Consider the following 22128-nt stretch of genomic DNA (forward strand, 5'->3'; position numbering starts at 1 on the left):
ATATCGGTACAAATAAGCTTTACATTAAAACACAAATTGTTTTTAGATTGAGAAATTGCTAAACTGGACACTAAAATATTTATTTTTTAATTTTTACTATATTAAAGATGGCAAGTTAAAAAAGCAAGACAATGCACCAAAAATAATTTAATACATTGTACATAAATCTAAAGAAACGGTCTACATACACGAAAATCCAAATATCAACTTTTGAATCAAGAATGCAATGCAAATGAGATTAGCTACGCATTAATGGTAAATTAGCTTAGGTATTTACTATTTCTAATTTTCCTGCTCTTATCTCAGTATGTACTCTGTATGTGAACTAGAATTTACTCTTAAATAATTTTCATCTGATATTATTCTAAATCTATAAAATCAATAACATAATTGTTTTATACTGTTTTAAAAACACGTTTAGTAAATAATTACATTAAGATACAAAAATTATCCGAGTAACTTTACAGTACAAAGTACAAAGGAGATACTAATGTAACCAGTTCCCAGGACGCCTAAATATTACATTAAATTACTTTTCCCACCTAATCTTCATTAAGGTTTTCAAGAGAACTATAGAACTGTTATGAACTATGTTATAAATAATAAACATACTCAATGATTCAAGAGTTATCAATCAAACGTGCCTTTGAAAACTAAACATATGTACACATGTATATATATACACATTAGAATAACAATAATATGCTAAGTAGAATACCGTTTTAAACTTTCAAACCTACTTTTAAATAAGTATTTGGTATCTTAATAATGCTGAAACTAGTATATTAATACAACTAATATGAATACTATATTACACTGCTGAAATGAGATAAGATTCACGATTCAGGGTAATTTGGCGAGACTAATTACTAAATTCATAATATTATGTATTAATATATATATTAAAGTTTCATTAGACTATAAACGCGTATTTATTGCATTATTTTAAGTGCTTTTCAGCAATCGTGTCCAACAAGCAAACCTATAAAATAGTTTATCTTATTTCAATCGGTTTTTAAAACAGTTTTTTATACAGGGTTATTGGTAATTCGATGCGATAAGTTTAACTCCATAAGCAAGTGAACCATTTATGAGTTATCATGTTTTGTTAGCTTTTTTAAAACTAAGTCAAAAATGCGACATCAGAACCCTAAAAAAAGTCACCCAACGTCGAATTCCCAATAACCTGTATATTAACGAGTTAATTAGTTTATATAAGGATATGAAGATATAAGGCTATTTTTAACCCTCGACGCAAAAAAGTGTTTGTTTTTACTGTGGCGTCGTAACTTCTACACGAGACCGTGTACGAGTTTCCTTTCGAAAGCTGAATCGAGATGGTTCTTGGCTACAATTTATGAAGATCTGTTCAGGTTCTCGCAGAAGTCTAACAAGCATAATTGGTATGTACTTTATTTTCCAACAAACAATTTTAATATTTTATGTAGCATAGTTTTATTATTCACTTATCATTAAAAGCAACCATGACCGGAACCATATGTTCATACAATCATTAATATAATACATATATAACTCTCGCCTTTAATGTTTACTTTATGTCGTGACTAAAGACGACATTATGTATTAATGGCAGCTCAAACCTGAGTTATCTATAATTGAATCAATCAATTTTATAAGTGGGATGACTTCATTCGATTTTATGATTTGGAATATAAAATATATTACGTAAGCATGTTATATATGTCGAAATATTTTAGATGTATATATAATTAAACATATGTATATATAAATATGAATTGCTGTTCGTTTGTCTCGCTAAAACTCGACAATGGCTGGACCGGTTTGGCTAATTATGATCTTGAAGTTCAGCGAAGGTTTTATCGGTGGGAAACATAAATACATAATAGGTAAAATATTAGAAATAAAAGAATGTCTCTTGGTTGTTGATAATTATAGATTCCTTCAGAAATTTGTTTCATATAAGTATGTATTACGAGTATGAGGTCTTGACACAAATATGTTTGGGTACTACAGATTGGGCCTATTAAATGTCAAAATAGCAAAACACTTCATAACCCAGAACTCTTGGATAATAGAAATCTTTTCGGACACTGACGGCTTCTTATAAAGAAAAACAAATTATACTGATTTAGAAATAACCAGCTTCCCCTGGGAGCTAAGGGACTTAGACTAAGATTAATCATCAATAAACATTCCACATCAATTCGTAGTAATTAGTACTTGAATTGATCAATGGTCTAAATAGGATGAATAGTAATCGTGTTAGTCACTAATAGGTTATCGAATTTGAACTAGGTAGGTGGGGAATTTAATAAATAATGTGTATCTATTGTTTTATAAATTTCACTTTGTGATTTTGATTATTTAATAATAAGTTCTGATTCATGTGTATTTAAGTATAAATCCTTTCTTTTAAAAAATACTAGCGGACCCGACAAACCTTGAACATACACAAATAATTTCATAAAAATTGGTCCAGCCGTTTTTGAGTTGAATTACGAACAGAAGATTTGTATATAAATATTTTATTATTTTTAAAAGAATTTAATGAATGATGTATGTAATTTCAATCCGGTGTGCACCACTATTTTCAAATTAATTTTGATAATATTCTTTAAAAACACGCAAAAAGCGATCTTTGTTTAAACGAATTTAATAATAAATTAAAATTCCATTTAACAAGTAAGATAATTATTGTAAGAAAATGTCGTAAGCAATGACACTAAGTAAATGCTTATTTAACTGTTTTATTTTGCTTAGTTAGGTTTCAAATTCACTAGGTCAATACTAAAACAAACATCATATAACAATTATAAAGTGATAAATACGCTATTTTACGATTAAGACTAGAGAAAATACGTAATTAGACTTAATAATCCTCATTTGATTTTCTTTAACTGTGGACTATTCCTTTAATGTTTTTTTATAGCGTAGAGGGGAAACGAGCCTACGAAACGCTCAAAAAGGGCCGTCATCGCAGCCCATGGTCGCCCATTTAAATGGGTGCGTTGATGGCCTTTGAGGGAGGAGTATACAGTTTTTTTTAAAGTTAGCTAGTTCCCGACACTAAATGATTTGTTTTCTATGTCTAAAAAAATCCATCAGGAAGTACCATACATCGATAAGGCACGATCATACTTTCAACAATATCTTAGTGACATTTGTGTAATAACATAATTTAGTACAGCTCAAGTAACTCTCTTGTTATCATTCTGATGCAATGAGCATCAATTACATCTGAGATCTGTGGGAAAATAGATATTTCTCAGTACGTTAACGTTCTTCTAATAATACAATTTGGTCATATTTATAAAACAAATATATTATATATATATTTATCAAGTTGCTTATTAATCGAGATTTTAATATTAAGTATACTTACTGTCCCGTCATTTCGAGAGGTTACAGCAACCTGGACTCATTCATTAATGTATATATCATTTGAACGTAAATTGTGATTCTAGATTGATAATATTAAAACAATTGTCCAAACTGTCCAAACAAATAACAATAATACAGTGGCGCTATATATATGGCACACTATATAGGTCTGGGCCTCAGATTGTCTCCGTTTTAGTTTCTATTATAGACAAGTTGGTGATCAGCCTTCTGACACGTCATCTATTTATGGATTTGAGACATTCCTCACAATGTTTTCCTTCGCCATACGAGCGAGTGTTGTGAGACAGAAAGTCACTGCACTGCCGGAAATCGAACCTACAACCTTAGGGATGAGAGTAGCACGCTGAAGTCTAGGCCAATACTGCTTCTAAACGGTCTTAATAATCTATAACTTAATATCTAACAGCAAATGCATAAATTAGTGTCTATCAAGACGACGATATGAAACATTCAAAAACCCTGAGTGTTCAAAAAGCGTGACTTCCTATTTAGGAAACATAGCTAATAGCTCTTAAAAGAGCAACCTAAACTCTTTAATAACGACCTTCACGTTCACGCGTCATTTATATTAAATCATCGTTATAATTGAACATTTCCGAACGATTATTTATTAGGTTAATATTGTTCACAGTTCCGTAGCCTTGAGGTGATTTGAATCATCAGCTCCTGTTTAAATTTTTAGTTAAATACGGCAACTAGTCTTATTTATGTGTCAGATAGCAAATTTTATCGTATAGTTATATTTTGATTACAAAATCACTACTGATGAGATTTTTCTTTTGTAATTAAGTGTGTTTAAGTACGTACTCGCATAACACTTATTTCTTAGGACCCTCAAGCAAAATAATTCATTTTTTTCTGCATTAATACTTTAATACAAAACAATTAAGACTCCATTACAATTCTCGAGAATTCAACGCAATGAAAACGCTGTTACAATTTTCAATGGAACAATAATGGTAGTGTCTTTTTTCTTGCTTGAGCTTACACAAAATGATGTAGTAATAAACTAACAGACAATGTGTATGAAGTCAATTGTGAAAAAAAATAATGCCCGCAAATATTTTTTAGTTAGGTTACATAATAACAAACTTATGCATTTATATTTTAAGGATTCGAAACCCTTTGAAACGTTTATAAATCAAAAATATCATAGTATTCTCGCTATTGACACGTGTTTTCTGTAACCTTTTATCAACTGAAATTAATTTTTGATAAACTTTTCACCCATAACTGCCTATACACGATAAAAATGTTCCAACAACTCTAGCACTTATATTACTATCAATAAATATTATTTGCGTTGTTAATTCTAATCGTGAGGTCGTTTTGTTATCTGTTGACACAGGAACCTGTTTCAATGTAGGTTGTAGCAAACATATCATTAAGCGAAAATAGATTTTTGCTTCATACTAAGCTCAGTCTTAAGTAAACGCGATACTAATAAGTACAAGTTAAAGCCATCGACTTCGTTGACATATTTATGTCCTATATTGACATTGTTACTATAAAATAGATTAATAAGGACCGAAGAACTCTCCTACTATAAAGGCACTGTACTCGAACAAGTACATTCGTTTTGTAGTAGTCATACAATTATGATTAGGCACTGTAATTTGACAAGGTTTCAAAATTCACTTTACCAATCTTTGCATTTATTTTGACGGAAAATTAATCGTAAATTACTGTAAAAGTATCAAATCCTTTCATTATTTATTCATAAAATTTTATTTAATCTTAATTATGCATACCACCGCTAAAAGCGCTTTGTAATGTTTTAAGCATATGTAAAAGTCATAGACGGTAGAGCTACTGTAATTGAAAACTGTTTCAGCTCATTATCACGATGGCGCGTTTTTCAAGGGCTTCCCTTACAATAGTAGAAACTAATTTTCACTACAAATTAAAATTCAACGGGTGTGTATATCACATGTTTTACGACAGCGGAATTCCATACAATGAATACATTATAGTTTGAATGGAAGTGTCCGCTATGTATTGTTCTCGTTATCGTATCAGCGGTTACAAAATTGAAAACTTTGGCAATGAACTAAATATTCGGTCATACATGTACAGAAAAGATAAGTGACAAATCTATACTATTTATAAACTATCGACTCACATTTATGCTTCTGTTTCATTTATCGTGGTCATGATCAGAAAATGATATATGAAGAAGTGTAGACGTCATGTCGATTGTTGAAGACGTGCTGGTTTCCTTGACTATACAAGTGAATTTCATAAGTGTACAGCCAGGGTTTGAACGCAAAACCTGTGAATCACTTAACCACTAGGTTAGCACTGCTTATAAACGTATTAATATTAATTTCTTGCTTCATAGAATTTTATTATGCAGACCAAAATATGTAAAATATATTTTTGCTTATAGGTTATAGACAGTTATTTTCAGCTTAGTCCCAGTTTTATAAATCAATATTATAAAGGTCGTTTATTTTAAAACATTTAAGTACACTTTGTTGAATATGTAATCAGTTCGGTCCGTTTAAATAAAAGCCTATCCTTTTCCGCTTACCATTACAATTCTAGTTACTATTAAAACTGGAATTCAGTTACAATATTATTATACCGAGTACTATAATAGAAGTCGTAAATATTTGTTCGTGTAATATACAGATACAGTACGTATAGTTTTTGATACTATGCTACTACTAATCTTATTACTATTAATATTGCAACTTTTGTCCAGTATTAGCAATCGTTGAGGCCCATACTTCCTCTCTCTTTGTTTCAAATTCTATTTAAACATAAAACTATTTCACAGAAGTACATTTTAAAGTATATTTAGTGGAATAGAGTTGGCAAGGACCGAAACAATATATGTTCGAAATTAGACGCAATAAGGCTGTATCTTGACGATTTCATAAACAGAACTGATTCGAGTTATTCAAAATCTCTGGTTTCTAAACGGGCCGTTAAAGAAACCTCGGTAACTGTAGATTAAGCTTTGTAGAAGAGGCAAGACTGGTTGTATCAATAGATCACAACTTCGCATCTCACTGGTGAAACAAGTTTCGCAAAAATAGCTTTAAACGTATAGTATACGCGATTTTAAATCCAGTTATAAAGTTTGGCGGAATGCCATTAGACAAAACATTCTGAAAATTTTCGCTGAATAAAATATCTTTTATACACTATAGACAATAGTGTTTATACTCGGTGAATATTTTCTGTACTGTTTAACTTTTCAGGAAAAGTGCTTAAGTTTTACTATGTTTACATATACTATATAATAACCATAGATAAATTACATGAATGTCATTGTCATGCTATCAAAACCTATATGTAATGTTGACTAATAAGGCTTTGAATTAACTTTAAGTCTATATTTTCTATCGTCATCATATATCATGTCATATTACTTCACGTTAATAAATTTAAACAAAATGCCGAATATTCGTACCGTAAGCCTGAGTTTGTGAGAAACCAAGGTCTCTATTTTGTATAATAATAATCTTACCTTACAACAATAATTATTTTCCGTACAACTTTCCGTTTCACCAATTCACATCACAAAATTTTCACGAATTATCACATACCAATAAGAACTTTTTAAACCTGTTATGGCAACACTGGATTTGATGAATACGTGAAACGCCGTGAGCGGTTGATTCGCGACTGGATATCAGCCGGTTTGGTTGCAAAAAGTTTAAACTGAGTTCATAACAAATGAATATATATATTTTCAATGATGATTCAGAAACATGTGGCATTTGTTTTAATGCAATTATCATTTGTTTTATGTATTTATTAGTATGACATTTTCCATGAATGCCTAAACAATTCGGAGTTCTTCGATATGAAGGTAAGATAATTCTTCAAAACGAATTTTAAAAGTTAAAAGACAACTGTAAAATATAATTTTCACGATCATTAAGATAACCTTGACCTTTTTTTGAAAAATTTCAATTAAGTATATCTAAGTAATTAATTTGTACTTCACGCGCCTTATCAATAAGTACATAGATAAGGATACTAATTCGCATTTTTAACCTTGTATATGTCATTCAAGTATTAGACATATTTTTATTTTTAGAATATAGCTACTAATCGCTCTACCTGTAATCTTGTTTATGATTTGTATTTGTTATACAAGCGATTCGCTACCTAAATAAATAAATTAAATAAAAATATTTTGAACTATTAAATGTACTTAAAAAAATATATAAATCGTTGCGTTGCGTAAATCAATTTAAACAGCGAACTACGACCGTCTATATATACGTAATTAAGTCATTAAACAAACAAAATAATTAGTTTAAACTCTCATTGTTTTATGTTCAAAACATTTCGTAGAATAACACGATAATTATAGAAACTCAGTCATAAATAACAACCAGAGAGTTAACCTTTAAAAACTAGTCTCAGACCTTGGATTCGGTTGAATAGAATTATATTTATTAGAAATCTATTATTATTAACGCTTCACAGTCCATATAATATATGTTTAGAAATAAAATGTGTAACCAAATCAACGTTTATTTTCTATACAGCAATAGAAAACGCACAATGTATTACATTAAAAACTGTTTTATTCATATTTAAATTATCTAAATAAAACTATTTTAAAACACTCTAATAAATTTGAGACTCTATGGATATTATATATGCAAATAGTCATTACGAGTTTGTAATGGCTATATCTAGGGATGACGTCATCGCCTACCAGGTAAAGGCTTTTATTTATAAACACGCCATCAAAATTCAAATTAAGAATAAAGTTGAAGGAGCTATGACGTAATAAAATATAATACAGAAACATTAATATTTAAAACCGTTACCCATGACAACGCAAAACATTAAAAAGCTCGAATTATTTAAGGCGTAGATTATAAAGTATAACTATCAAGTGTCATCATCGGACCAAGGAAGTCGTAAAATTTCAGAGTGTCAAGTGTTTAATAAAGGGTGTGGTGTATTCGATTTCACGATCGTTGTTTCCAACATATAATTATTTAATTTACTTAGAAAGCATTAGAATGGAAATAATCAATATCCGAATTAGAAAATAAAACATATATAAAATGAACTTGAGTTTTTTTAATCAGAAACCTTGTTAAAACGATTGTTTTTTTAAGAATTTTGGCCGTATTAATAGTCGTAGATATAAAAAAATAAAACCCCCTTTTTAGAAAACGAACAATTTGTTAGTGTATCATCTTATCAAGCTTAGAAAATAATATTTTGTCTTGTTTCTTTTGTGTGACTTTTATCCTAAAGTAGGACATAATTGTAACATAAATATTGGATGTTGTTCTTATAAAAAGCTCCAGACAATGTAGCATCTGATGTAATCAAATAAGATTAGATAATGACCATACATCGAACATGTAATGAAAAGTACTCGATGAAATTGTGGTAGTGACCATAATTTCTAGAAAACAATAATATTAATAACACAAGCAGTGTTGGCCTAGTAGCTTCAGAGTGCGACTCTCATCGCTGATGTCGTATGTTCGAACCCTGACTGTGCACCAATTGACTTTTTGTCTATGTGTTATTAACACTCGCAGGCACGGTGAAGGAAAACATAATGCTGACCTACTTGCCTATTAGAAAAAAACTAACCAACGAAACAGATACAGAAATTTGAGGCCCAGACCGTAAAATGTAAAAATTTATTAAATACTTCTTGTATTTTATTATTATTATGTTCAAGCAACTGCTATTTTTACCTGTTAATCTATAATATAAAAATGAATCGCAAAATGTGTTGGTAAGCGCATAACTCAACAACGCCTGGACCAATTTGTCCAATTCTTTTTTTATAATATTCCTTGAAGTACGAGGATGGTTCTTACGCAGGGAAAAATTTAAAAAAATGAGTGAAAAAGTCAAAAAACAACACTTTTCTATATACAAAATATTCGCAATAATACTTAAAAGTCAATTTGAACTTTAATACCGTATCATAAAGTTCAAGTGTTAGTGGAGGGGTTCCGGGGAGGGAAAATTTATATGTTTTGACATAATGTATTTGTTGTCTTATCAACTTTCTTTTTTTTATCTTACTAGCTAGACCGGTGTCCCGAATAGCAGAAAAACAGTCGATTCTTAATTATTTTTTTTAAAAATAAAGAATCGACTGTTAGGCGGTACGATGTTCGCCAGGCCAGCTAGTTTTTTATAAAATCGAGAGGCGATTGATTCTGACGGTTGTATAATTGTTTTAAAAATTAAATTTTCCCATTTATATGTATTAATTATAAAAACAATATTATTATATACCTTTCTATTCACTCTGTTTTGTTACAAGGTTTACCTATAAAAGTTTAAAAAATTATTCGTTATAATTATAAGAATGATAATACTATAGAATTGTGAAATTTGTTGTATACCATTTATAAGAATATTTTAATTAGGAGCAAAAATGATAATTTTAACCAATACAGCTTAATCTATCGTCATCTTACGGCCCATATGGAAAACAATAATTCGTAGTTTACATGTTACGAACGAATACGTGGTATTGTCATACATTTATGAATTATGTAAGTAATGATGCATTGTTGGGGGCCGATCATTTGCTTACAATGCACAATCTGCTTGTGGGCATTGTCATGTTAACTTAATTAAAAATATGACGTAATCTGATATAAAATCAAAATATATCATGTCGGTAACGTGTATATTTATGAACTTCACGTGAAGAAAATATTTCTAAATTTAACTTTACTGCCAGTTCTCAAATGAATGATAATCCGTCACTCTTAAAATTATCAAGTTTTTTGTTTTACGTAAGAAGCTTCCCATTCAATTTTAAATATCATTATTTGCAACTTTGCTATATTATGAAATTAAGCATTAGTATTTTTTTTTTTTTTTATAGAACGGGGGGCAAACGGGCAGGAGGCTCACCTGATGTTAAGTGATATCGCCGCCCATGGACACTCTCAATGCCAGAGGGCTCGCGAGTGCGTTGCCGGCCTTTCAAGAATAGGTACGCTCTTTTCTTGAAGGACCCTAAGTCGAATTGGTTCGGAAATACTTCAGTGGGCAGCTGGTTCCACATAGTGGTTGTGCGCGGCAAGAACTGCCTTGAAAAACGCTTAGTATAGTATAGTAAGCCCATGAGGAATAGGGCAGACCCATATTTTTCTATATAGGCAAGTAGATTAGCTCTTTAGTGCAGACGCGTCGATAGGTCTAAGATATCCACGATATTTTCCACCTCCATACAAGCAAGTGTCCTTGCGCATAGAAAGAAAATTCATTGATGGTCTGTGAGTAATAATTTATTGCAGCTGTTATTCACTTCAGTTTTATTACCAGAGCTGAACAGGAGGATTCTAAATAAACTATTGTATGAGTAGATACTAGAAATAGAAGAAGGATTATATAGAAGACAAAGTATTCACAACTACACCAGGTTTTATGTCATCATTCGCCACTAGGGAGATCGATTTTGTTGATACGTATTTTTTTTGAAGAATGGCATGTAAATTTCCGTCCACCTCATTCCGGGTGTAAATTGTCATAAAAATTAAATTTAGAACGCATAAACATATAAATGCATTCTAAACGGTACATTGTCTATAAAAACTTTAAGCAGTACCTTGATAGTTCTCTATATCCATTAACCATTACTGCAATACAATTATCCCATATATTGAAGAGATCGACTACTTCAAAACATCTTCAACGCACATTCGAACTAATAGACTTATAATAAAGTTTATTTTCCCATAAAAATCTCGTAAAACATGATCGATTATTCGGTCAGTTGTACCTAGTTGGCCAGTATCCAGTTTTCAATTTATGCACGGTTGGCGGATACTATTAAATTTAGTTGAGCTTTATTTAGATCAAAGATATGCGCAGACGCAATACCTCAGGCTGTTGTTTTTCACCAGAATATGAATTTTGACGGGCATATGTTAATAAATCAACAACATGTTGAGTACATACAGTCTTTAATAATATTTAAAATTCCTTTAAAACTGTTTGAGTGCCATTGAAGACATCTAAATGGTTTAGTTCATAATTGGGCAAGTTAGAGGGCTCTGCTTTAAAATTAAACTGCCACGAATAATAAATATGCACTCATTAGTAAAAACATGTGACAAACGCAATATTTTTTTTTATGGCTCTGGCACGATTCGTGCATTACCCAGCGTCAAATATAGGATTTTTTATAATTCGTGCGTCTTTAGAAATTCGACCGTGTCCTAAATGTGCGGTTTAGGCACTCGCCCGGTACCGCACAACCCTCCAAAAGGCCGAGAACAAATTTAAATTAAATTAAAACTTGCCCTCGAACCGGGAATCGAACCCGGTACCCCTCACCTAGCGGCATCGCAATGTTTTACATACGTAATATTTTACAACTTTTCAAACCTACACAAGAAAAACTAGGAGAGTTCAGGAAAGAAAGATTATATTATTCTATGTACTTACCGTTGTCACCTACAGTTTGGCTTAGAGTGTTTTCGGTGAGTGGCCGCAAAGCTTCTACAGCGCTAATATATCCCAAACGATCTGCTATTGCGCATGCTGTCTGGCCATTCTGTTCAAAAAGATAATAAAAGCCTATTAACATAATATCATTAATGAAAAAAAATACATAATAAAATTTTCACCGATATTATTTCTTCCAAAAAACGAGCATATATTAAGAACTACTTAATCGATTTTCGCCTAGGTTGGAAAATGCCTGCTTTATATCAAGGATCATATTTGTATCCAGAAATTCGTGGAAATTGTCCCAACTACCAACTAACAATATTAGATCCGTACAAACTGTACGCGCCAAGGCTGTACATTTTGCTCACTCAAGGCTTTCTTAGTTTTAAAAGCGGTTCGATGAATCGTCGGAGTTACGCTCCGAGAGTATTGCCAGACGTAGGTCTCTTCAACTGTTACATAGGAATTTCATTATTTCGTTTATATTCTATTGTTGTACCCGAGTGGTTAATATAGAGTAAAAAATAAAATCCTCTATTATTTAAAGCACCCCAATGACCCAGTAACCGTTTACAAACTTTTTAATTTTTTTATTACATTAAACTTCTCGGAGGTATTGTAAGTACATTTAGAGGTATTTGTACTCATAACCAACAAATACTTTATCTAATGCATAAAAATAAAGAGTATTTCAATTCATTATCCTTAATGTCGTACAACGCCATCTATTATAACACCCAAGAAACACTAAACAGAAGCTTACCGCAGACAGTGCGTTGGGATCAGCGTTGTTCTTAAGTAGAAGTTGAATGATAAGAGTATGGCCTTGTTGCGCCGCCTGGTGTAAAGGTGTGAAACTGTTGAAGGAAAAAATATATTAATTAATACAATTTGATGCCATTTAATACTTCCATAACTTCTACATTTATAACTCAACATCGAATTAAAATGACTAGACACCATCCGGTCTATCGCCGACCACTGACTGAAAATCATTCCAAAGGTTATGTAAATCTAATATATTAAATTCTCGTGTCAGAATGTTCGTTTTCATACTCCTCCGAAACGGCTCGACCAATACTTATAATTTCTTTTATGCATATTTAGTAAGTCTGAGAATCGGCTACTATCTATCTTTTAAACCCCTAAGTGACAAGGAGTGGCCACTCCAAAAAAATTTTTGGTATTTTTTAGAAAAAAAAATTGTTGTTCTTTTTAATGATACAGCATACAAAAATACATAATAATAATAATAATAATAATAATAATAAAGCCATTTATTCCAAAACTTGCTTATGTTTTACAATGTTGTTAGTACTTAATTGCTTAAATTTAAAATGGTTACTTATAATTACCGTTAGTATTATTATTTATGTACAAGGTTTGGATCCCTGTTGGGTAAAGGCCTCCTCCATCCTTTTCCATGACTCCCTGTCTCTGCCTATTTGTATCCAGTCGTTTCCTGCGACGTGTGTTATATCATCAGCCCACCGTCTTAATTGTCGACCAACATTTCTCTTCCCCATGGGTCCTTTCCATCGTGTGGTTTCAATGGTCCATCTTCTGTCTCGGTATCGTGAGATGTGTCCAGCCCATCTCCATTTGAGTAAGAGTGCGTGCCTGAGAGCATCAGTTAATTTGGTTTTTTGACGAATTTCTTCGCTCCTAATTTTGTGTATTCTCCTAATTTTCAGCATACTCCTTTCCATTGCTGTTTGGTTACTTTTAATTTTTTGTTTTATTTTATTTGTAAAGGTCCAAGTTTGGCAGCCATACAGCAAGCAAGGTAACAGGCATGTATCAAATATTGTCCTTTTCATGTGTGAGCTGTAATTGCCTTTTAAGATTTCTTTTAATGCCCAGAATTTCTTCCAAGTTGTGTTGATTCTCCTTGTCACTTCTTCTTCATTATTTGAAGTTTTGAAGGAAATTTGTTTGCCCAAGTATATGTATTGCCTGACGTATTCTATATTATTACCTTTTATCACTATCTGGCGCTCCCGATTGTTCGTTAGTATCTTCGTTTTATTTACATTCATTTCAAGGCCGATTTTGGAACTTTCGCAGTCCAGTGATCTCATCATTTCGTCTAAGTCTTTTGCAGTCTCAGCAATAACAGCAATATCATCTGCGAACCTCAGATTGTTTAAGTATTGTCCGTTTATGTACACTCCGCTGTTCTTCCAGTCTAGTTTTTGGAAGATAGTTTCAAGGACTGCTATAAACAGCTTCGGGGAAAGAGGATCACCTTGTCTAACTCCGCGTTCTATGTTTATTTCGTCACCTCTAGTTTCTAATTTAACTCTGCTCGTGCTTTTTGTATAGATATATTTCAAAACATTGATGTATTTCTGGTTGATATTTGAATATTGTAAAGCGTTCCAGATTGCACAGTGACTAATGCTATCAAAAGCTTTGCTATAGTCAATGAACGCCACATACAGAGGTCTATTGTATTCTCTGTATTTTTCTATGACTTGTTCTAATGTCTGTATGTGGTCCATTGTGCTGAAGCTTGATCTGAATCCTGCCTGTTCTTTTGGTTGCTGCTTATCAATATCGTCAGATATTCTCTTTAAGATTATGGATGAAAATAGTTTATAAATACTTGCCAGCAGACTTATGGGCCTGTAATTCCCTATATCTAAGGGATTTCCTTTCTTGAAGAGAAGGATTATATCCGATGTACACCACTGTTTTGGTACCTTTTCTTCATCTAGTATCTTATTGAACAATCGCGTAAAATGATATGTTAAAATGGGTGCTCCTATTTTAAGTGCCTCATTGCATATTCCGCCTGGTCCGGGACTCTTCTCGGCTTTCAGCTTTTTCATATGATCATAAACTTCGGAGTATTCAATTTGTCTGATGTGATCTGTCGTGTTCGTATGGGTTGTTTGCGATATGATTTCGGGGTTATTTTGTTTACTATATAAGTTTTTGTAGAAGTTAGTAGCGTGATTTATTACATCTTTTCTGGATTTTGTTTTTAGTGAGTTATTTTCAAGTTTTTGAATCCAGGACTTGTGTGTAGTTAGTTCTTTGTATGCTTTTTTGGCACTTCTAAAATGTTTAATGTTCCTTGTAATAATCTCGTATCTGTGGTTGTTGTAGTCCTTACGGATTGATCTATTAGTCTCTTTGTATATTCTGCTTAGTTCTGTTTTCATATCTTTAGTTTTGTTCTTTGTGTGTAGTAGTTCCGTGCGCCTTTTTAAAAGTTCCATTGTGTCTTTTGAGAAGATATTGTGTTGGTGGGGATACATATTGGTTTTGTATTTTAAGCTCTCTGTTATGCCTTTTTCCAGGATATTGTAGTATGTTTGGATATCAATGCTGTCTGTTTTTATATTTTCTGTATGTTTTTGTAGATTTCCGATGTAGCACTTTATTTCTGTTTCTGTCTTGGGGATATTAGCTGGTGTTGTATAGGTTTTTCTGCTCTTTACTGGACTACTCAAAAGTAATGTTGCTCTCACTAATCTATGATCGGAAGAGAATTCAACTTTGTTAAGTACCTCAATATTAGTTATAAGTTTGTTGTGGGTTATCATAATAAAATCTATTTCATTTTTAGTTTTGTGGTCGGGTGATAACCATGTCCATCTAGAGCTTGCTTTCTTTTTGAAAAATGAGTTCATTATGGATAGTTTGTATTGATGAGCATAAATTAAGAGCCGTTCCCCTCTATCATTCCGCACTCCGTAACCAAATTTACCCATTACTGGATAGTAGTTTGTTTTTGGACATCCTATTTTCGCGTTGAAATCTCCCATGACAATGACCTTCCCTTCTGTCTTTGTGTGAGCAAATTCAATGTCTTTGTAAAAATTTTCAATTTCTTCTTCTGTTGATCTCTCTGTCGGTGCATATGCTTGGATTATTGAAAAAGAGAAGCAATCAAACTTCATTTGTAGAAGTGCTACTCTTTCAGAGATTCCTATAAAGTTGATGATGTTATTTTTATACATTTTCTTGATAAGGAATCCCACTCCATATAGTCCTTTAGTTTCGCCAATATAGCAAAATATAAGGTCGCTGTGCTCTTCTATCTTACATCCCATTTTTCGGACTTCTGCAAGGCCTATAATGTCCCAGTTAATATTTTTTAGAGCATTAGTCAATTCAAGGAATCGTTCTATTGATCCTAGCGATTTTACATTATAATTGCAGATTTTGAGTGTTTGTTTCATACCATGATCTATTTCTCTATTTGGTGGAGGGTTGTAGTCTGATTCCCCACGATGACAAGTCGGATTGGGGAATGTTTTGTTTCTTTTATCTATTAGTTCTCGTCTGTTTAATGTTTTGTTCCGGTGGCTGATGGCAATCTCCTATAGATTCTGAACGGTTGGCACATTGGCAGAAGGTAAGGAATTACTTCTATTCCTCATTATGTCGAATGCATTTAACCGAGCTGTTTTTGTTGACAGTTGTTGTTTGTGAGGGTGCTCTATTGCGTTAGGCGAGGTTGATGTTTCCCTTTTGCGTTTTTCGTTACCTGGTTTGCCCTGTTTAATAATTAGCTTGTCGTAGTTTATGTATGCGTAATTGCCCTTCTTCCTTTCCTCTTCCACTTTTGGTTGTAGTTTCTTTCTCATGTCCAATATTTCTTTCGGGTAGTCTTCAGATAAATACAAGTTTTTCAATTTCTTTTTATTTACCACTATCTCGTTTTTCTTCCAGGCGTTCACGAATGTTAGGAGGATAGGCCTTTCTTTTCCGTTTTTTGTGTTATTTTTGCCAATTCTATAGATCGTGTTCACATCCCTATCTTCAAAAGTAATGTTTAAATCATGTTCAAATTTCTTTTTGATTATTTCGATTAGGTCGATAGTCGATGTTTCGGTTTCTTTTACTCCATATAAAATTAGGTTGTTGTATCTTCTATATTTTTCAAGATTGTTTATTTTTTCCTTTAATTTCTCATTTTCTGATTTTAATTCCTGCATTTCAAGTCTAAAAGGAACTAGTTTTTCATCAATCCGTGCCATAATGTCATCGGTTTGTTTTGACATTTCTATTTTCATTTGTTCAAAAAAAGATTGAAGGTTATCCATTTTTGCCGCTGTCGCTTACGTGAAATGAAACGTATTATTGTGAACGCAGCTTAATAGGACTATTATGTTGGTAGTACTGACCCGCCTTAGTTTTGTTGAAATTGTGTCTATAGTCTATACTCGGTTTGTTTGGCAGGTAACCTCAAAAGTTTTTTCCACTTTTTAACCACTGAATAATTATCTTGATAACACAGTTTGCACTTGGATGTTTTAGTTGCAGTATAGTTTATCACAATATGTATGAAATTTAAATGTTTTTACACCGGAGTTCACAGTATATTCACAGTTTATTCGTAGAAATACGGAGCTTCGTTACACTATGTATTTACGTCTAGACAGCCGGACGAATTTTGTGTATAATAAAGCGCAATTAACTATGTGTTTTGCCAATTTTATTTTTTTCCTACAGTCCTCTGTGAAAAGCCAGAGGATAACGCGATGATTAGGTTTTAGTGCCACACAGTCACACTTGTTTTTGATAAGGGTGTAATGTTAATGTGAAGATTGTCTATCAAATTTGTTTTTTACTTTTTATTTCTTTCCTTTTTTCGGGCAGCGTTCTGTTCAGTGCGCAACTGTGCACATGTCGTAACTCGCGAATACTCTGTACGTATTCTCCGTTTCGTTAGATCGATCCGGTATGAGTCATTGTCTTCTTTGTTCGAATAATGAATCACTTGTTGACGGCACTTTCACTTTAAAACGATAACGAATTTTTGTTCTTTTAGACAGTCAATTTATCACTTTATTACCGATCCGATATTTGAACTATTGAAAGTTTTCTTCAGGATTGCACTATTTAATCGTTTTAATGCTATTTACAAGTTTTAAACATTTGCTACACTTTTGAAATGTTTGTATGTGTTACTAGATTTATATCGGAAATTAGTCTAATAAATCCTTCACAATCACTTGCACTGATACTATAAGCACTACTTTATAGTTTTTTGTACTCCGAATTCGCGAATATTCGTTTGTTGTATTTTTAATGATTTATTATAGCGGAGTACGACGTGACTGTGACGCACGCGGCGGTCAGACAAAAATACATACAACTACCCAATTATCACCCCTCTACAATCAACCTCTATTTTTTATTATTATATATATAGATAGTTATTAAATATATAGTTATTTTTATTGAACTAAATAAATGTTTCCTGGAAATAATACGAGGGCAAATGTAATAAATTCGTTTAATAGTTTTATTTAAACATGAAACAATAGCTATCACTAACAATGTAACAAATATAGGTATTCTTGAGTTAATATGGATTTTGTAAATTGTCTTTTCATATGAACAAATATAACTAAATCGTTACCCGTGAGCAGCCGTGGCAGTGACATCAGCACCGCCTTCAAGAAGAGTCTTAGCAGCGGCGTGGTGTCCGTGGTGCGCAGCCGCATGTAAAGGCGTATATCTGAACACATACATTTAAATTAAAATGGGTAATTATCTAATTATTTATTATTTATAATAAAGAAATATAATAAATCTATACATACGTGCGTACAATTTCGATAAGAAGAATTAAAAACTTATTAAACTTACTAACTACAGTAATGTAGTTATATATATCTTTGCAAGAAGTTGAAAAAAGTAGCAAACGGAAATATCAGAAAACTTATGGATAAAGGCAAAACCTATAAAAACCTACCCATCTCGTGTTCTTGCAGCACAGCGCCCTCCAGCTGCCAGCAGTGACTTGAGTACAGCCGTCCTGCCTTCGGATGCTGCTAAATGTACTGGAGTAAGACCTGATGACAATGATTGATTAGGAAATGTAAAACATTTTTTTTATATTTGCTTTTTTTGTTTCTATTTTTTGATAAGAGTATCGGTTATAATACTTTTAAGTGATTAATCATTATTATTATTCGTCTTGTTTTAAATTATAAGTTTCGCACTTTTGCTCTTCCTCACAATTCTGTTTGCTGTTATTAGGGTTGCCTGGGAGTGATCGCTTTATAGCAATAACGCCGCCCGTTGCACTATGTAATGATTTAATATTTTTTTATATTTTATAAATTGTTTTTATATAGTGCCATAAATAGTAAATTAATAAAATCTGAAAACCAGCACCGAACATTCTTCGGTAAAAAGCATACTGCATTAAAATACGGTATTGTCTGGAAATAACTGCTTTTAGAAGTAATACCCCACATTTGCATCCTTTGCTTTCATTTATTTAATTGTTTTCTCCTGTTTTGTGTTATTGTGATTTCAATAAAGTGTTATTATTATTATCAATGCTTATTCATTTGTCTGAAGATTACAAGGGTCGGATATGCGCTTCGCAGACGGTAACTCTTCAAGCCAGTGAGCTACATACAAATAGCAACCACTGCAGGCTCATACCAAAACTGTATAAAATATAAATATATATATGACGGCGCATCTGTCGACGTCAGACATCAGGTTGACTTTTAGCTGTCAAAGTCAGCCTAGCGAAGCGTCATTGTCGATGGTTGTGAGAGCGGCCATCTTGGTACGCTGTTGTTCGAGACGGCGCTCGCACACCACGCTTGTGACGAATCGCTTTGCATCAGAGTGATAGTTTAATCTGGTGTTATAATTAAGTTGATGTAGTGTTGCTTAGACTGTACATTGCTCATTTGACTGTGTATTTCGATTATTAAACCCTGTGCTGATTAAACAACTGTTATTGTAACAAGGACTTGTGATATTTCTGCTCCCGCACACCTGCCTACCTACCTATCCACATACATCACACCAGATGAGTTATAATGAAGGCCCTCCTGAGTCTACATATATATAGCAAAATGGATGAAAGTTTTAAAAATATTTATCAACAATATAGATAAATATTTTACCGTGACGATACACTGATTATTATGTGTTCTAGTTTTAAAGAACTTACCATTACTAGCTGGTACGTTGACATCAGCGCCTCTCTCAATAAGCATTTCTACACAATCGTCATGGCCCTCCTGCGCAGCCATATGAAGTGGTGTGAAACCAGCCTTCGACTTTACACTTGGGTCTGCATCTATATATCATAGAATTAGAAATAATAATGTATTACTTTATCTTTTAAGCATAATATATAACTTTTCAGCTTCTGGAATTCAGTGTAAATAAATTGAAATCCTACATAAAAGCGCGGGAACATTAATATTTAAAATATCGTGGAGTTTTGCAAATACCAACTTCGTGGCAATAGATGGCGTTAATGGCAAAATTTAAAAAAACTAATAATATCAAATAATCTGTCAACTTGTGGCAGCGTCTCGCTGACTACGATAGCAAATAAAGTAATAAATTAGTTTTTATCCCAGTAAAGTTTTTTTGAAATATTTGGAATAAGTTATAGGCAAACACGTACGTATGCCTTAAAATACGAACTTGGGTGCGTTATAATCATAATATAGTTTATTAAACTACATGTATAGTTTTTAAAATAACTGGATAACATTTTCAGCTTTAAACGCTGCTTTTCTAACAAAACATGTTAGGTAGGTTGTGTATAGAAGTTCACTAAATGTCTTTTTGTATGCACTACAGAAAACATGTGAATTGTGATTACAAAAGGTGAAATGTGTACAGAAAACTGACACTAAACACTATTGCAATACGTACCATGTTCGAGGAGCGCAAATGCGATGTCTGGATGGTTGTGCCTACACGCGATGTGGAGGGCAGAGTGGCCGTTCTTAGCTAGCGAGTGGGGGGAGGCACCTGTTCACAAATGGGACTAGAAAGAGTGGGGCTAAATGTGGCAAATGGGATCTAGCAATGAATACTATAGCATCTGGAAATTGAATGGAGAAATAACGATTGTACCAGTTGGTATTGTTACCAAAACATTCGTATATTTGCGTATAAGTAAAGAGTGTAAATAATAATTATAATTTATTCATACTGTATCAAACATTTTGAAGTAGACTTTTTAGAACAATAAAATTTTTAGAAAACCAATCCGAAGCTTAAAATTTCTGATACTTTAGAATCACTTATATTGTTCTAGGATTCAATTTCGTACTAAAGCTACACTTGCACTTAAATAAGTGGTTTAAAAAAATCATTTAACGCTGATATGGTTAGGAATGTGGATTTTTTTTTATTATAAGTCGGATAGTGAGAAAATAATACATTTAAACCTGAACATGAACTAGTTCAATTTTTTTATAGAAGGACTATGTGAAAAATTGTATTTCGATTTTGTTAATTATAATAATTAATGAATCATTAACTCAATGGATGACTGAGTACGTATTAGCATATTTACATCAAATTAAGACTGATTAAAATAAAACAAACCTTTGTCCAAAAGTAACAATGCTATATCGGGATGCCCATAGTATGTTGCCATATGTAAAGGTGTAATATGGCTTTTCCCGGGAGCGTCCGGTTGTGCACCCCTAGCGAGTAGCAACCTGGCAACACCGATGTCTCCATATTTCGCCGCTAGATGGAGCGGAGTAAAACCTTTTCGTGTCTCTGCTTCTATTGGCGCTTGGTTGTCAATTAGGATAGCTGCTACTTCTTCTTTACCTATTATTTTGTTTTAGTATTTTAATATGCTTTAGGTAATTTTTATTTTTTCAATATCAAGTCCAATCAGTGTTAACTTAAAGACAACACATATCCTTATTTTGAAAAAAAAATGGATTGATTTGTCAAAGTTTATTTTGAAATTATTTGAGAACAAATACAATATTTACGTTTTATAGACCCTATATTCCCTTTCGTTAAAACTGACTTAGACTATTTTTGGGTCCTGAATAACGGAGGCTGGTTCGTATAGTAAACTCATTTCTAATACTAAATCTGACAATAATGTAATTATATCACCCGAAGTTAATTACCACTGACGCGATTAATAATTATTATCTCACCCTCTTTAGCAGCAATGTGTAACGGTGTGTATTTGTCCTTAGTGGTTGCAGCAACATCAGCCCCGTGCTGCAATAACAGCGCTGCTATGTCCGCGTGTCCCAGTCTGGCCGCAACGTGAAGTGGTGTTTGTTCCTCGCGGGCACGGGCTTCAACCTGTAGCGAATCAAAGAATTTTTTAAATGTTAAAATTGTCAAAATGTATGTGTATAATATCAATATAATTTATTATGACCATTCCGTAACACACTAGGTGATCGTAATTTCGATAGCATTTTCGTAATTGGAAGCAAAATTAAAAAAAAACACTGATTTAAATACAAAGTGTTAATTTTAAGTAAAAAGGGAATACTGTTTTTTTTTTCGTAAAAAAAATGCGGTTTAATTTTATATAACAAACTCTTG

General features: G+C 32.5%; 1 protein-coding gene across 4 annotated transcripts in view; it reads right to left on the reverse strand.

Annotated features, from left to right (window-relative positions):
- LOC125057225 (ankyrin-3-like) overlaps window positions 1-22128 on the reverse strand; it is a 115646-nt gene that overhangs the window by 38258 nt on the left and 55260 nt on the right. For all 4 annotated transcript variants that reach the window (XM_047660778.1, XM_047660776.1, XM_047660775.1 and 1 more), the window contains exons 11-18: window positions 21726-21879; window positions 21148-21381; window positions 20467-20565; window positions 19748-19876; window positions 18524-18623; window positions 18188-18286; window positions 12569-12662; window positions 11800-11908 (exon numbers count right to left, since the gene is read on the reverse strand). In XM_047660778.1, the coding sequence (XP_047516734.1) occupies window positions 11800-11908; window positions 12569-12662; window positions 18188-18286; window positions 18524-18623; window positions 19748-19876; window positions 20467-20565; window positions 21148-21381; window positions 21726-21879 (1018 nt within the window). The remainder of the gene's footprint in view (window positions 1-11799; window positions 11909-12568; window positions 12663-18187; window positions 18287-18523; window positions 18624-19747; window positions 19877-20466; window positions 20566-21147; window positions 21382-21725; window positions 21880-22128) is intronic.

The sequence above is a fragment of the Pieris napi genome, chromosome 16 (assembly GCF_905475465.1).
Source record: "Pieris napi chromosome 16, ilPieNapi1.2, whole genome shotgun sequence".
Taxonomy (NCBI): Eukaryota; Metazoa; Arthropoda; class Insecta; order Lepidoptera; family Pieridae; genus Pieris; species Pieris napi.